This window comes from Carica papaya, chromosome 5 (assembly GCF_054855325.1).
Source record: "Carica papaya isolate Zhongbai chromosome 5, ASM5485532v1, whole genome shotgun sequence".
Lineage (NCBI taxonomy): Eukaryota > Viridiplantae > Streptophyta > Magnoliopsida > Brassicales > Caricaceae > Carica > Carica papaya.
The window spans coordinates 797,096-814,498 of record NC_142313.1 but is presented as its reverse complement, the minus strand read 5'-3'; the positions used below and the strand labels follow the sequence as shown (position 1 = coordinate 814,498).

Sequence of the window (17,403 nt, the reverse complement as noted above, 5' to 3'; positions counted from 1 at the left end):
GGGAACCAATCATTTAGAGGTTTCTGACTTATTGGGCTAGTCAGCCCAACACGGTCCACACACCTGGCCTATTTGCCAAGTAACATATGGTAATGCTCTAACGTGATAATCATTAGGTAGGAACGAATAAGGTCATAATTGAATTGCAATTATTTGGCTCCCAATTATGAGTATACCTTTAAAACTTTATTTCATTTTTTATTTTGTTGTAGAGGAGTTTAAAATAGACCTCTAATTAGGAGTTACTTTGGCTAAAAATGTAATGTTATAACATGATAGTACAAAAAAAGTTATTACATAAGAATTAATAACTAAAATAATTGAAGCTGTAAATAATTAAAATTCTCCAATATCATCTAAAAATTAATAAACTTTAATATAACTAATAATCTCAATAAAAGAATTCAAGCTTCTTCTAAGCATTAATCAAAAATTTATTTTTTCAATTTTAATATGTAAATTTTAACATTTACTTAAGATTTTTATGAACTTAATAAAGTTTACTAAAAAATATATTTAAATAATTATATTTTAAATATTTAACACTAAAAGCTAGAGAAATATAAACTAATTTAAAAAGTGTAAAGTATAATTTAACTCTTTAGGCATGAAGGCAAGATTACAGCATTTGAAATCTCTAACCAATATAATCTACCATTATAAAACAAGACTTACCAAGATCAATCGGCCAAAAATAAGCATTTAGTAAAAATCTATTACCAGTAGATCATTCCAATTTCAGGGCTCGAGTGATCTCCCAAGAGACTGTATCATCAGTCTCTGGATTTAGGCTGTTGCTACGTTCGCGACTCTGGGTCTTGCAGTTTACCAATGCAACCATGAATATCTCATTCTCCAAGGAAGAAGGGTACATAAACTGCTCATCCTGTAATGCAGGTTGATAATAGAAGCTCCATAAGGTTAGATTAAGCTATACTTAATTATATTATACTTTATTTTTCAATTTTTATCTTGTTTGTATAAAAATATAAATCCGATTTACATCTTGCATATGAAGAGTAAACACGTACAAAAATTTTGTTAGTTATCTAAGATTTTTGGCAAAGAATAAGAATAATATATCATGAACAAGAAAAATAAAACTATATTTTTAACGTCATCCTATAGAAAATTATTTTGTATAACATATACACACATAAAATCCCTGCCATTAATAAATTAACGAAAAACTTTAGGTGACAGGTAAAGTTTATGCAGAGAAGTTTTGTTTATCAAATTTAAAAACAGATATTAAAAAATATTTCTGACGGATTAAAAAGGGCCTCAGTATTCGTGTGAACTTATGCACATGTTTTATATAAATGAGTAAAGAATGTTTAAAATTGTTTATTTCATAAGTATAAACAGCTTTAGATAACTGTCTTCCAGTGCTTACGTTTGGTAACATAAATAGAAGGATACTTTTAGAAGCAATTTAAGAAAATATAGAATAAACAGCATACCCTCTTGACACCCTCTTAAATTATTATATATATATACATAAACAATGTAAGTAACAAAATTTTTATAATAAGTATATATTTTATTAATTTTTTTTTTTTACAAAAACATCTTATTTTTTGCAATCAGCATTTTATTCAAAAGTATAATTCTTTATTTTTTAAGTAATAACTTAATTATTTTAAGAAACTTAAAAAGCACAACTGCTTTGGAGAAACTGAAAATGCAATGGAGAATGAGAATTATTACCTCAGACAGCTCGCAGAATTCATCCGGTGATATCTGCAACAACTCCGTAGCAGTTTGACCGGTACACCATGCAAAAATTTTGGCAGTGTCATCAGCAAGAGCAATCTTCAGGTGGAACGTTCGCAGAACTTCAGCACTACAGTTATAGTGACAGAAGCTGCACTGAAGAACCCCACCGGGCATCTCGTTGACAAAATGACCGCAAACAGAATGTGAAAGCCTTGTACTGACATGACAATGATCAATTTGATCAAGCCTAACTCGACATATCTGTAAACATGATTGGAAAAATAAGAGATTAGATTTACCACTGACTTCAAGAAAGACACAAAAGCCAAGATTGTTTGTTGCGTGATTCAATAATATACAATTTCTTCTATGGTTTCTTTCTTTCCCTTCTGTTTAGTTGTACGTTACTGTATTCAGTGCGGGTACAGTTGGTGAATCAGCAACTCATCTAAATAATTTGTTCTGCAGTTCTAATTAACTTCTTTTTGTCAACAGATTATCATGTTAGATTAGCTAACTTGCTCATGAGCGAAGCATAAAAAAGTATAACGGAAAAAAAGATGTAAGAATTATGAAATGCAATCACGAATTACATTATCCAGATATCTATATGAAATCCATACGTGCATGCAGCTTGTCTGGCCGGAAAAAAGATCAGTAAGGCATGAAGACTTATGAAGACAGGACGAGTTTAGCAATGCTGGCAAGCAACTAAGGTTGATCAAAGCAGCTCCCCCATTCTTCTCATCCCATAATACTTCAAGGCTGTCAAGCAATTACAGAACTTAAAAGTAGTAGTAATCCAAGAATTTCAGAGGTCATAAACAGTCTGGATTAGCATCCGTTTATATAGTGAGAAAATTTTGAAGTATGCTCACCGATTCTGCTGTGTTTTACAGCATGTCAAACCAGATATATACACTACATGACCGAGGCCTATTCTTCCCAGTGACCTGAAAAACATAATATTTCTAAGTAGTATAAATTTAATGTTTTAGAATTTGGGGATCAATGAAATTCAATACCAAAATCTTGAAAAGTGTAGCTTTGCCCATATTGCTCCAGTTGTATCCTCAATTTTCAAAGAGAATATAACTCCAGAAGTATTTCTCGCCTGAAAAAGTTCTCTCACAACACCATACAGGCTGATGCTGGTCATCTTGTCACGAAGTTCAACAATAAATGACTGCAGAACTTTGAAAAAGTAAATAAAATCAGTATAAGTTATGAATGAAATGCACCAAAGCAGCTCTAATTACTTATCCCAAGGTTCAGACAGTAATGAGACAAGCTTAACTGTGATATAGCATTTAGAGCAGCACAAGAGTATCTGAAAGATGAAAGAGATCAAATTTCAGAGATATAGATGGTATATTCACCCGAAAAGGATAATTGCTGAAGTCTATGGACCCTTGAGAATCACAAGGCAAAGACACTTGAGAGACTCTGGGGCCCTGACTAGGGTCTATTGCACTGAGTAACCTTGATCCTTGGTATCGACTTTGGGTCAATGCTACAGAAACCTGAAGAAAATAGTTGCTGATTTCATATTTCATATAACAATGATTTTTATCATAGAAAAGCTGATGGACTTGCTTGTTCCTCATGTTGAATGACAGGCACTAGATATAGTTGTGTTGCACTACCATATTCAAGGCAGAATTCATCATTTGTTTCCATACCACTCTCTGCAGAACTGGCAATATATGGCCTATCAAGTGCAAGCATACTGCCAACACTGCCCAGGAGAAAAATAAAGTAATGAAGAAAATGGCATCATGAACACAAATGGGAGAAAAAAAGCATTGTTGCTGATCCATCCTGTACAAGAGATTACCTGAAAAGGTTTGCAAGGGGAACCTGCTCACCCCATAAGAGAAACTTCAGCCTGATTCCATCATTGTCAATAAGAGTAATCTGCTTCTTCTGTAAACCATCAATCTTTCCATGAATTTCCATTGAACCAATAGATTCAATCCTGCATACAAAACAGGAAAAAAATGGTAATAATTAGAAATTAAGTATCACTCAACACAGTATCAAACATAACAGAAGAACCATTTCCAACCATGTCTACTTCCATCCTTTGGTTCTACATTCTCTATTTATGTAAAACTTTCTAGATAGGGAAATTATTTGATAATTGCATCCATCTCTGAACTAAAGAATCAACTGTCAGTTTAAGTTGTCATCTGTTCCATAGCTAAAAGCAAAGACTGTAGCAGTTGTAGATGTTGATGCCATTACCACTTCAGGACAGTGTCAAAGTATGCCCCAAGGTGAAAAGGTCATCCTATGTCACGTGCCTCATGGATCTCCACATATGTGTTTTGTTGGAACCCCAGTTCTCGGATGGCTATTTGCACTCTAACGCATTTGACTTGAGTCATTTGCATTAGGAAACTTGTTATTCTGCTTATTAGATTGTTAGTACCCATGCAAGGGCTACTCAACTAGGGTGTAAGGCAGAAAATGGATTTTAAGAAATATTCTTTACTTAATTGTTTGTTATTAGACTCTTATTCACTGTTAACAAATCCTCTTGTTTTGCAATTTTCTCTTATTCTTGCTGAATTGTTTTTCTATCTCTCTTAGTTCTCCCTTTTGTTCGTTCTTATCCCTTTCTGTCTCCTTGTCCTACATCAAAGTTATAATTCAATGTTCATAAGAATTCATAGATCTCACAAATGGTATAGAAACATCTTCTAGCAAAAGATTTAAAGCAAGTAAAAACATATGATGCCAAAATCAAATTTGCGACAGCAACTATAAGGTTGTTGTTATACGTTTATAAAGCATGTGACCCAAGATCTTGCCTTGCATATAATGAGTATGAAGCACCGTCATTGACAGCATCAAGCGAAATGGAAGAGAAAGAATCAGAACAAAACTGAGCCCCTATTAGAACTGCATCATCATCCTGATCCTGCAATATAGGAAATGAGATAATTGTTTTCTTCATGAATATTACATATGCCAAAAACTAGAAACCAGCACAGAAGTGGTCCTCCTTTCAAAATTTGACAAGCTAGATTACATTTCCAATAAAACTTAGGCTAAAATGAAAAATATAATTGATGCAACAGTTACCTCATCTAGCAATATCACAAGATATTCTGTGGGCAGAAGCCGTGAACTACTAGACCCTTCACGGGCAGTTCGAAGATAGCATCCAGTGAGCAAAACCTCCCTTCCTTTTTTTAGAATACCATTCTCAGGATCCACTAATTCGTAATATCTTCAAACGTAGGTTAAATAAACATGAAGCCAAAACACATTTAACAAGCTGAATCATAAGTGCAACCAAAATATAGCGCGGTCCATGGATAAATATGAGTAAATTCCAGCAGTATGACTTCAAATTCAACAAATGGAAAGTCATAAAACATAAACACACATATTTAAACAAAGTAAGAACATGTTAGTGCAATCCTTAATCACCTGAAAGATAGAGCTTACCTGCGATGGAGATAAAGATCAATGGTACTGGAGCTCCAAAAATCCCCCACCGTAAGCATGTAGATGTTTGTACCTGAGGAGGAATTTATGCCACTAACACGAAAAAAGGATTTGCCTGAAGTATGTTAAATTTTAATGCTAGAACTGAAACAACCCGTACCTGGAAGAACAAAAGTATCAACAATAACAACTTCCAAAACACTACCTAAGGACAAGAAATTCTTCTCATAAATGGAGTCAATGGTTACTGTATTTGGAAGCTTCGTTCTGCGATGATTCTTCTTCAATTGATTTATCAATTCGGGTCTCTTCTTCGGTGCACCCACTCTGTGTTGTTCATTCCAGGCCTTAAAAGAAAATTGACCAAAACAAATCAGCTTTCCATCATTACCAACAGAAGAAGATAAATAGTCTACGGACGATTGCATGGAGGATCAACTCGATAGAATAGTGGTAACCAAAACTCCAAGAGTTAAATATGCTGATAATAAGTTGGAGATTCATAAGTTGAATTAAGAGGAAGTTCGAAATAAATCGCCAGATCTTCTATTTCTTTTCCCGAAGTAAGAAATAAAACTGAAATTTGCTTTTATAACACCGAAAGGTGAGATCATCAAGACTTTGATATTTCCTTCTAGTTTCCTGTATATTCTCAGCAGCCAAAAAGAGCAAAAAACTAGGAAGCTAGATCCAGATAATATCAACTACAAATCAATAAGAAAATTTTCCAAATACTCTATTTCTTTTCCCATAGTAATACATAAAACTGAAATATCAAAAGTTGAGATCACAAGGTTTTAGAATTTCCTCTTAGTTTCGTGCATCTTCTCCGCAGCCAAACAAAGCAAAAAACAGAGGCCAGAAGTAAAAAGATCAAGCACCTGAGAGAGATCAGAGAGCAGAATAGCGGCAGTCACACCACTAGAATAAGCAATACAAGTCTTGAGGATCCGAGACGCTATCCAACTCCACCCAGGCCCACTGGTCTCGGCTCCATTTCCATTCTCAACTTCTCCATCTCCTTCATCTGTCGGTGCAATTACCGATCTCGCGTACTCAATGAATGCAAGAAACGGATCTTCCTCCTCTCCATGATCAATCTCCATAAACGAGCCACCGACTACGTGATTCACTGAATTATAGTCTAAACCTTAGGCTCACTGTGGCAGAACAGGCGGGCGACTATGGGAAGCGAAATTTATGTGACTTTTTGGCGCGGCTTTTGAAATGGAAAATCTAAGATTAGGTTTACATATTTAATGAGAGGTCGGTTCGGGTTCTACCGTCGTGACCCGGAGTTTTGGAGTTTCGGGTTTGGACCATTATTTATTCACTGATTAGAAAATAGAAATGTAGGATTTTGAGTTGAATTTTTTTTTTAAAAAAATTACTAAATGTATTTTCCGATAGTTAGAAAATGGTGAGAGATAATTTTCTTTTTACATAAAAAATATTTTTCAATTTTATATAATATATATATATATATCTTTGATTTATATCTACTTCAATTAATTTGTTTGTGATTTTTTTTTGTTAATTAGTTTGTAATTAAAACAGACAGAGTATAAAACACAGATAATTTGTTTTTTTTTAAAAAAATTTTAAATTCACAATATTGATTATAAATATTAATTTTTTAATAGCATCTAATAGTAATTTATAAATAATAATTTACCATTTTAAAACCCATTAATTATAATTAATATTATATACTTTGCCTTAAAAAAAATAATATTATAAACTATTTGAAGTCATCTACCATATATCCAAGCCAAATTACAAAAAAAAAGAACTAATAATAAGAGAGGTCTCTTTAAAATACAGAACCTCCACCTTTCAAACAAAAATCCTTCCCCCATCCAGAATACCCCCTTCCAGAATGCCTTGAAAGGGGGGAAGCAGAAAGAAATTTCAAAGCCATGACAAACTTGGTGAAGTGAGTTGGAAAATCAGCTTCTCAATTTGGCACCACCACCCTTTTCAGAAATCCTTGATTCTAGAAGAAATGGGTTTCTCAGATCTCACGTTTCAATGTCACGTTGATGATCTCTATCGCTGATTTAGGCTGATAATGTTCATCAGTATCGACCTCTTCGATTTCCTGATCAGCACATGGAACACAATTTGCACTTTGGATGCGATCCAAGCATTCTAAAAAACACTAGATGTCAGATACTGAAACATTTTTTTTTTTTACCTGCACCACATCCTCGCCCTTGATAACTCGCCCGAACACAATAAGCTGATCATTTACGTCTGGTATTGGTGCAGTTGTAATCAACAGCTCAAATTCCTGAGTGGCCTCTCTAGTCTTTGAAGTTCCAAGCACAAAAGCCTCGTGCTTTGGGCTGATGATTCACAAGTACCAAGTACTAAATTACTTCTAGAGTTAGTCAAGAGATACCAGTAAAATTAGGAGCTGTAGTCTAAAACCTCGTCGTATGGTGGTTGTGAAGCTTTCCTTTTGATGTCCACTCCTCGATTGCACCATGACCCTGCAAGTGACCTCCTTGAATCATGTAATTTTTGATGACATGACGAAACGGCATCCCTTTAAAATGTCCCTTTTGACTGCAAAATGAAGTAGTTAAAAGTTGCTTCGACAAAAACTCTTTCCAAAAGATGTCTAGACACGTTCTCCAGAAGCAAAAACTAATGAGAGTTAAGCAACTGAATCTTCTTCCGTAACGAGAGAAAAAAAGGTTTTTAAACTTACCACAAGTCAAGAAATTTGTCCACAATCTCTGGAGAACCTTCTTTGAAGAGTTCCACTGTTATAAGACCCTTTGATGTATTTAGAATCTATAGTACGAAAAAGAGGAGAGAAAAGAAATTGAAGTGCAGTTCGGCATTCGGTGTTATCAAACAGATACTGAGATACACATGACACATGACACACATGTAATATAATATATATGTATACATATAAATTATGCTTCAAACCGAAGGAGAAGCTCACAGCATAGCCAGGAAGATCGTATTTCTTTGAGTCCACCATAGCATTTGTATCCTGGGCCACAAAATAGTATACTCTTAAACAGAAAATCTGTATATGAAAAAGTGTACACAACCACCAAAGAATCACGTGTTTACAAGTTAGGTGTCAAAGCACCATGTTTCCAGGTGAACTTAGGTTCTTCGTGTTAATTGAACTTATATGCACTATGAAAAAGGAGAATGAAGGATTCAAGTGCAACAAAGATAAGACCCACTGAATATCAAAAAGACCGAGCAAATACTATGGACAAATAAAAAAAGATGGACGTACTGTTAAATGTTTAACTAACTAATTTTTCTTGCATTACCATGCTTTGTTCTAAGGATTTAATTAGTAGATATCACTAACATTAATTTAATTATATTTTGATTCATCAAACTATTTAGTCCAACAACATTTATAGCATAATTTGAAGAAATAAACACCAATATCATGGTGTATATTCTACAGAAAGGAAGAAAAGAATCAAGTATCACCATTTACCCAAGAGAAAACATGAAATTAAGAGAGAAGTGCTAAGATATTTATATACATAAAGAATTCTCAACATTGAATGAAGCAATCAATTTATTGTAAGTTGAAATTTCCTCCAGGTTAATGTTAATAATGTAATTGATGAGTGAGAAAAAAGCATGACATACGCAGTGGATAATTTGCAACTCCAGCAAAACACATAATAAAGAAAAATGGATATGTATTATTCAGTCATCAATGGATTACCAAAACAAAGTAAAGAAAGGAAGAAATGTAGACAGATAGTTTATGTTCTATAATTTTTAATATTTTAAAGGAACTTTGTGATATTTATACAGCAAAAATTGAATCCGCAATACATACCTCAAAAGTTGATAATCCAGATCCTGCTTGGTCTCTTGACCTATAAGCGAAGTAGCATGGATTTAAATTCTGAAAAATGATATCATTTTAAACAAGATACAAGCTCTCTCTAAAATATCTAAGAGATTAAAACAATAGGTAAATGGAGTTAACATACCTGTGTGACCAATGCCTATATGTTGCAATTAAAGACAATATGATTAGAGCTATAATCAAGTTGCAGGTGATAACTGTAGTGACACTGACACGATTGGGCCCCTTCTTCTTTTTGCTTTGATTTAGAAGAGCCTGAGGTTTTATCCTCGCCATGTGGTATAATTCAATTACGATCCAGCAACTTTTGAACAGCCAACAACTTACAGATGGGACTCAGAACAATACATTTCAACGAGCGAAATAAAACGATGGACCAACTGAGGAAGAGAGACAGAAAACAAGAAAGATGTTCCAGATTCTGCAGAACTTTTCTCCTGCAATTTTTTTGAACATATATCAATCAGTAGTATGATTACATCAAGAACACAGCCGCAAGGCTGTTAAAAACAACAGCAAGAGCATATCACTTAAACTCTGTCAAGTGCCAAAAACTAGCAAAAACCCATCCATGAATCACTAAAGGAGGGCCAGAAGCCCAGCAGCACCGCAAAACAACATCACAGGCCAGAAGTGGAAAAGAAGTAAGAGTCGAAATAGATTTGCAGCAGCTGATGAGTGCTGTTTACAACTTACTCCAAGCTTAATTCACAGCAAGAAGAACACATCAGAAAATTTTGCCAGGAAAAATGCTAATTTGCGGGGAAAAAGAGAGGAAGAAAAGGGTCAATCCAATTGAAAGAAACAAATATTTGCGGCCACTAATGACACAGTTCAGCCTAGCAGAAATCTGTGTCCTAGAAAGCCAAAATGCCTCTGAATCTCCACAAGCAGACAATAGAAATATCTAGCCCAACATTTGAGGAGTCACGATCGATGATAAACCACCAACAGCTAGGTAATAATTCACTACCACATACGATTAACTAAAAGGTCCAACCCTTGTTCAATTGCAAAGAGGACAAATCCGACAAAGGATCCATGGAGAAATCATGACGACTTCCCCTCGCCATTTTCTTCCACAAATACCAAATACACAATCAAATCCCCAACTGGAAATCTTCAGGAACCAAATCCCCTTGGATTCAGCAGTTCAAACAAATTTTCTATTTCTTCTTCTCTTCATACGTAACCGTATCCAATATTTCCTAATTTTTAATCTCCAGATAAATTTAAACAAGCGCGCCATAAATCTTCTTCGAATCAGACTTCAACAAAATCGAACAAAATCACCAGCAAGCAAAAACGAGAGCTAACAGCAAAGCAATGATAAACAACCTCGTCCGGAAAAGCTTACCTCTGATTCAACCACGCTGTTGCCTCTTCCTCTGGATTTCAGACAATAAATTGAATCATTTCCTCAGCCGTCTACAACCAAAGATCAGGTGAAGCGAAGATTTTATTTTTTTCCCCAAAAAAAAAAAAACGAAAATTCAACTCTACGCCAACCGTCTTCTCCGTGGCCCACGGTTTCAAGGTGCTGCGGTGGGTCCCGCAGGAGGGTAATCTCGCCGTGCTGCGGTGCCAAAAATCATTTTCGGTTAATTATACGAATTTATTATAATTTTAAGATAATTTTTTATTTTAATTATACAGTCTTAAAGCAAAAAATATATATATATATTAATATTTTAATTTTAATTTAATTATTTAGTAGGCAAGAGTTAATAAATATTTTAGTTAATTTAATTTAAATACATTATGAATATAAACCCATTACTCCCATCATATATTTTGTTTATAACAATTTATCAATGGATATATATATATACACATATATATATATATAAATGTATGAGGAGTGCCGTATACATACATAGAAATGTATATATATACAAGTATAATTGAGACTGAAGAAAATTGTGTGAGGAGTCGGCTCCCAAAACAGAAAACCAAAGTTTAAATCAGGCGGGTGGGTTAATGAGAGGAGGAGACGTATGACCCTCTGGACTAGCTGCCTGCATCATGTCACTGTAAAGCACGACAGTCTTTCTTACCTCATGTGATTTTATGGGTACCATCTGATCATATATATCATCATCTGCAATATTTCAAATATGATTTCCTTTCCCATTCTGTCCACATATGTAGAAAATATACTTATATATACACAGAAGTTGATATCACAAGGAATATCTATATATATATATACATGTATTTGTTTTGTAAGTCATGATTGTCTTGTTGAAAGTAGAAGGAAATGATGATTGTTGAAATCTCGCAAGCTTAGTTTCTTTTTCTAGTTCAGTTGTGATATGTAGCTTTCCTCTCTAGTTCGCTTTTGATTCCATACGATCATATCATAAAGATTCTAGAATAAATTTATATATATATATATATATAATTTTAGTTTTTAACTTTTTTTTCTCGTCTGTCCGGTCCATTTGATCGAAGTCAATCTTAATATTATACATTTTTTTAAAAAGTAAATAATTATTGTTGTTACTGTAATTACTACTATTGTTATCATTACTAATTTCATTGTCATATTTATTACTATTAAATTCATTATAATTATCGTTACTGACGCTATCAACACAATATCAATATCTATTGTTACCATTACTATTCTCATTTCTATTATAATTGATATTTTTATCGTCTCGTTTATATTGGTATTATAATTATTACGATTAGTATAATCTACTTTAAAAATGATAACAGAACGTGTATAAAATGAATATCAGTACGTATGAGGTGGGAGATTCATTTATCAATCTCCATTCCACCGTTTCCTATTATTACTAACAATTATCACCACTGCATCAATAACTGTTGTTACCATTGCTACATTCATTTTTAACATCATCGACATTTTCGTCTAATTCGTTACTACTACTATCATAATTGTTATAATTACTGTAACTATATCTTAAAAATGATAACAGAACGTGTATAAAATGAATATCAGTACGTATGAGGTGGGAGATTCATTTATCAATCTCCATTCCACCGTTTCCTATTATTACTAACAATTATCACCACTGCATCAATAACTGTTGTTACCATTGCTACATTCATTTTTAACATCATCGACATTTTCGTCTAATTCGTTACTACTACTATCATAATTGTTATAATTACTGTAACTATATCTTAAAAATGATAACAGAACGTGTATAAAATGAATATCAGTACGTATGAGGTGGGAGATTCATTTATCAATCTCCATTCCACCGTTTCCTATTATTACTAACAATTATCACCACTGCATCAATAACTGTTGTTACCATTGCTACATTCATTTTTAACATCATCGACATTTTCGTCTAATTCGTTACTACTACTATCATAATTGTTATAATTACTGTAACTATATCTTAAAAATGATAACAGAACGTGTATAAAATGAATATCAGTACGTATGAGGTGGGAGATCCCTTTATCAATCTCCATTCCACCGTTTCCTATTATTACTAACAATTATCACAACTGTATCAATAACTGTTGTTACCATTGCTACATTCATTTTTAACGTCATCGACATTTTCGTCTAACTCGTTACTACTAATATCATAATTGTTATAATTACTGTAACTCTATTTTAAAAATGATGGTCGAATGTAGGTAAGATGAATATGGAATACGTATCGAGTGTGAAAGATTTCTTATATGTCCCTACTCGATCTTTCTATATCATCGCAATACGTAAAACGAGTAAAAATTTTTATTATATTATTATTTTTGTCGTATTTATCAAATTTATCAAATTTAGCGTGATTATAACTACTGTAATTCATTTATTTTATTAAAATACATAAATAATTACTCGGTCAAACCATCATTTCCTAATTAACAAGGTCAATTCAAAATTATTAGGTCCATGACCCCACCTGTTTCTATAAGGTGAGGGTGACGGTACGACTTTTTTTGTTCAATGTTTAACATCTATGTGTATATATATGTGTGTGTATGTATGTATGTATGTATCTGCACGTTAGAAAATTAATTAATCTTTCAGAAATTCCAAATTTCCAACACGTCAAAAAGTGGGTTGTGTAGAATAGTTTTGCTCTTCAATGTCAAGGTATAAGCTAGTAGAGGTTATAAGAGACAAAAGGAGCAATTATAAAATTGAAGACTACTTTTGAAGAACAGCTAGGACTTTGATTTGAGACTACACAGAAATAAATGTAACCCTGCATGATTGATATGCACTGTCCTTATTGTCTCTCCAACATCTTCACATGCTTCTTTCGAATTTTTTACTTAGAAAAAAAAAAGCACACTTAAAAAGATATACATCTTTTCAATTTCTTGGCACAGAAGAAGTGGGTGTGGAGAACTCCATATATATATATATGTATGTATGTATGCATATATATATATGTGGGTGTAAGTAAAAATAATGAGTTACTATGAAAACAAACAAATTGGTGAATAAAATTATAAAAATATATTTGAATGTGACAACTCAATAGCTTAGTACATGGATATATCATTTAAGGCACTAGCTAGACTTCGACCGACATCTCTTCTGAACTTTCAATGTAACTAGTAAACAAAAATGTACCTCTTAGATAATATATGTATGTATATATATACATATATATATATGAATCTAATGGCATCGTTATCAATAATTCATTGGTTATATAATATAATATTAAGTCATTGATTGGGAAAGGAAAATAATTAAAGATAAAAATAAATAGATATAGTAGGAATAATTATTATGTTAAATATAATAAGAATAAATATTGTGTAAAAGATATATATATATTTATAAGTTAAAAGCATAAAATATAATAAAAAGATTATGATTATATCTACTGACCATAATAAAATCTTGAAACAAAGTTATGTTTGACATTTTAAAAATTTGTAAAAAAGTTATATAAATAGATATAAATAGATATAGATACAGATATAGATATATATATATATATATGTATATATAGACAGAGAGAGGGGGAGAGAACAAATGAATGAGTACAAAGATGCAGAGAATCATATCGTTATATCATTAATTATTGTCCTAAATGTAAAATACTGCCAGCTTTTTCACTCCCCATATATTTTCTTTTAAGAAAAAGCAATTAGAATACAGGAAATACAGACATATATTATGTATATAATATACATATATATATATATAGCTACATATAGTACGAGAGACTGGACAGTATCTGAACAGACTGCATCAAATTTTGGTGCCTCCTGATTATCATGATTATTCAAGCAAGAAGTAGAAAACAGAAACAGGAAAAAGGCAATATAAAACATTAGTATATCTATATAATAATAATATATTATATATATTTAAATGAGTAGTGTGGAAGTGGAGGTAGCTTACAAGCTCGTTGAAGAAAGATTTGAGGGGGGAAAAAAAAAAGCAGAAGCTGGTTTTAGTTTCCTGTTTTAGCGAGAAGCTAAAAAAGGAAACAATATGGTTGACAAGGAGATTATTTTAATAAGGGAATTCAAGGAAGAAACAGATATGGAGGTGGTGGGGAAGCTTGAGAAGAAATGCGAGACGACCATACAACGAGACTCTTCTTCGTCTACTAGTAATAATAAAGGCTTCTTCTCGGCCGTATTCACTAACATGACGGGTGACCACCCTTTATGTAGGATTAGGTTCTATCCTCTTCATATTATGCTGGTGGGTTCAATATCTATACACATATTTAAATACATATATACATATAGATATACATGTTTTTATGTAGGAGTAGGTTCTACCCTCTTCCTGTTATGCTGGTGTGTTCAATGCATACATATTTACAAATATATACACATATATATATATATACATGTTTCTATGTAGGATTAGGTTCTACCCTCTTCATATTATGCTGGTGGGTTCGATAGATATATACATATACATAGAGAGAGAGACGTACATGTTTTCTTGGCTTTCCTTTTTTTCCTTTCTCAACCTACATCTAATCATAAAATAACAGCTCATAGATATTATTATATTTTGTGTTTACTTACTGAGATTTGTTGCGTTTTTTGGGGTTTTTTTTTTTTTTTTAAGAGTTTCTTCCTCTTTGAGATGGTATATATTATGTATATATAAATGGATATATGTATATATATGGTGAGCAGGTAGCGGAGCAGCGAGGAAATGGGGAGGTTGTCGGTGTGGTTAGGGGCTGCATCAAGCATGTGGGGACTAAATTTGGAGGAATGTGTGTCAACTTGGGTTGCATTTTAGGCCTTCGGGTCTCTCCTACACATAGGTAATTCTAACTATATCATATACAGTTTTTCTCTTATAGTGTGTGTGTGTGTATATATGTATATTCATATATATATGCATATGTAATTGATTTCTGTTATATATAAACAAGTTTTAATTAAACAGTTCATGATTACTAATTATGAATTATTTAATTAAACCTATGTGGGTGTATAGACAGAAGGAAAATGGATATAGAACTATATATATATATTCTACTAGTTTGTGTTTGTGTATTTATATGGGTATATGTATCTATATGTTTATATGTAGTAATTTATATATGATGTATTAGTTGTAATTAAACCTATGTGGGTATCTAGACAGAAGGAAAATGGATATAGAACTATATATATATATATATATTTTCTACTAGTTTGTGTTTGTGTATTTATATGGGTATATGTATATATATGTTTATACGTATTAATTTATATATGATGTATTAGTTGTAATTAAACCTATGTGGGTATATAGACAGAAGGAAAATGGATATAGAACTATATATGTATATATATATATATATTTTCTACTAGTTTGTGTTTGTGTATGTGTGTTTATATGGGTATATGTATATATATGTTTATAGGTAGTAATTTATATATATGATGTATTAGTTGTAATTTGGATTTTGTAGGAGGAAGGGAATTGGATTAAAGCTTGTGAATTCAATTGAAGAATGGATGGTTAAAAACGGTGCGCATTACACCTTCCTAGCAACGGAGAAGAACAATATGGCCTCTGTGACTCTCTTCACTACTAAATGCAACTACGTAAAGCTAAGCTCACTAATCATATTTGTACAACCAGCTAGTAATTTCCCCGTCGAGGATACGACGTCGTTTGGTTCACAAGCTATAAAAATAGAGAAGTTGCACGTAGACCGAGCAATTTCCTTCTACAACAAAAAACTTAGAAGCAAAGACATGTATCCGACGGACATGGATGGGATTTTGAAGGAAAATCTAAGCCTCGGTACCTGGATATCTTACTTTCAAGAAGAGAAATGGAGTAGTTTGCAGAGAAAATCAGATACGAAGATCAACGAAGAAGAACAAGAAGAAGAAATCAGATTGGGTGAAAATAGGATTTCTCCAAGCTCTTGGGTTATTTTCAGCATATGGAACTCTTGTGAGGCCTATAGATACAAGAATATTCATATAACAAAGTCACATCCTATAAGGTACTTTCTTTTAACCAAAACTTGACTTCATTTTATTTCTAATTTAGGAGAACCGGAGTTTGAATTCTCTAAAATATTGGTTAGCATTATTGCTAATAAATATATTAAGGTACGTTGAAATTTACAAATTATCATTTTCAACCTATATAATCTTATGACATTTTTATCTTATCAGCACGACGATTCGAAGTATAAGCCATGCACGAGACATGATCTTCACATGCCTTAAAATGCCAACGATCTGCAGCAGGTCGGCAACGACGTCGTCTACATCATCAACCTTATCAGCGGTGGAGAAGCCATTCGGGTTTCTCTTCCTCTACGGACTCCTCGGAGAAGGCGAAAGACTCGGTGAGCTCTTGAAGTCTGCATGGAGCTTCGCGTCGAGACTGGCCGAAGACGTGAACTGCAAGGTGGTGCTGACCGAGCTCGGAGTCTCCGATCCGCTTATACCACACCTGCTGCCGCCGCAAGAAGCCGCTGGGTCCGCCATGTCCTGCATCGATGATCTCTGGTATGTAAAGAAAGTAAGCTCGACAGATGAGAAAGACGATGATGAGGTAATCGCGGAGATCGGCGAGTTTGGGAATGTGTTCATTGATCCAAGAGACTTTTAGGGTTTTCCTGGACGCTGGTGTTGTACTGGATATGTTTGATGAATCCTAAAGCTCAACCATTGCTGTAATGGAGTACTGCTGGTTTTTAGTGGAGACTGATCATGGAGTTTCCATTACTTGTAACATTTTGTTTTTATGCTAAGATTAAATTTAATACACTAAGGAATTATAAATTTTAATTTACAACTTTTAACTTTTAACAATTTGTTAATACACCAATTGGCAAAGCACATGAAAAATATACGACGTACTTTTGTTGGTGGTTTCTCTGTATGGCAAGACATACATACACACACATATATATATATAT

At 33.1% G+C, this 17,403-nt stretch overlaps 3 protein-coding genes across 5 annotated transcripts; 1 reads left to right on the top strand and 2 right to left on the bottom strand.

Moving 5' to 3' along the window:
- Positions 1 to 553: 553 nt before the first annotated feature.
- On the bottom strand, positions 554 to 6,421 carry LOC110821533 (Nucleic acid-binding proteins superfamily). 3 transcript variants are annotated; one of them, XM_022051401.2, is made up of 13 exons: positions 6,060 to 6,421; positions 5,339 to 5,525; positions 5,179 to 5,251; positions 4,810 to 4,957; positions 4,536 to 4,645; positions 3,557 to 3,697; positions 3,316 to 3,457; positions 3,099 to 3,242; positions 2,745 to 2,905; positions 2,598 to 2,672; positions 2,313 to 2,484; positions 1,711 to 1,980; positions 554 to 886 (listed from the first exon to the last, which is right to left on the bottom strand). In XM_022051401.2, the coding sequence occupies exons 1-13, from the start codon at positions 6,282 to 6,284 to the stop codon at positions 728 to 730; spliced, it is 2,007 nt and encodes a 668-aa protein (XP_021907093.1). In that variant the 5' UTR covers positions 6,285 to 6,421; the 3' UTR covers positions 554 to 727. The 3 variants fall into 3 exon arrangements, with proteins under 3 accessions (XP_021907093.1, XP_021907095.1, XP_021907094.1); XM_022051403.2 differs by having other exon boundaries at positions 4,810 to 4,909; XM_022051402.2 differs by having other exon boundaries at positions 2,343 to 2,484; positions 6,060 to 6,420.
- Positions 6,422 to 6,897: 476 nt separating this feature from the next.
- LOC110821480 (Cyclophilin-like peptidyl-prolyl cis-trans isomerase family protein) lies at positions 6,898 to 10,544 on the bottom strand. The gene is made up of 8 exons (XM_022051337.2): positions 10,404 to 10,544; positions 9,171 to 9,483; positions 9,014 to 9,053; positions 8,138 to 8,188; positions 7,895 to 7,980; positions 7,612 to 7,749; positions 7,376 to 7,526; positions 6,898 to 7,279 (listed from the first exon to the last, which is right to left on the bottom strand). The coding sequence occupies exons 2-8, from the start codon at positions 9,320 to 9,322 to the stop codon at positions 7,193 to 7,195; spliced, it is 705 nt and encodes a 234-aa protein (XP_021907029.2). The 5' UTR covers positions 9,323 to 9,483; positions 10,404 to 10,544; the 3' UTR covers positions 6,898 to 7,192.
- Positions 10,545 to 14,415: 3,871 nt separating this feature from the next.
- On the top strand, positions 14,416 to 17,286 carry LOC110821282 (putative N-acetyltransferase HLS1-like). The gene is made up of 4 exons (XM_088219842.1): positions 14,416 to 14,711; positions 15,161 to 15,294; positions 15,931 to 16,476; positions 16,652 to 17,286. Exons 1-4 carry the CDS (start codon positions 14,496 to 14,498, stop codon positions 17,091 to 17,093), a joined length of 1,338 nt encoding a protein of 445 aa, XP_088075968.1. The 5' UTR covers positions 14,416 to 14,495; the 3' UTR covers positions 17,094 to 17,286.
- The last annotated feature ends 117 nt before the right edge of the window (positions 17,287 to 17,403 follow it).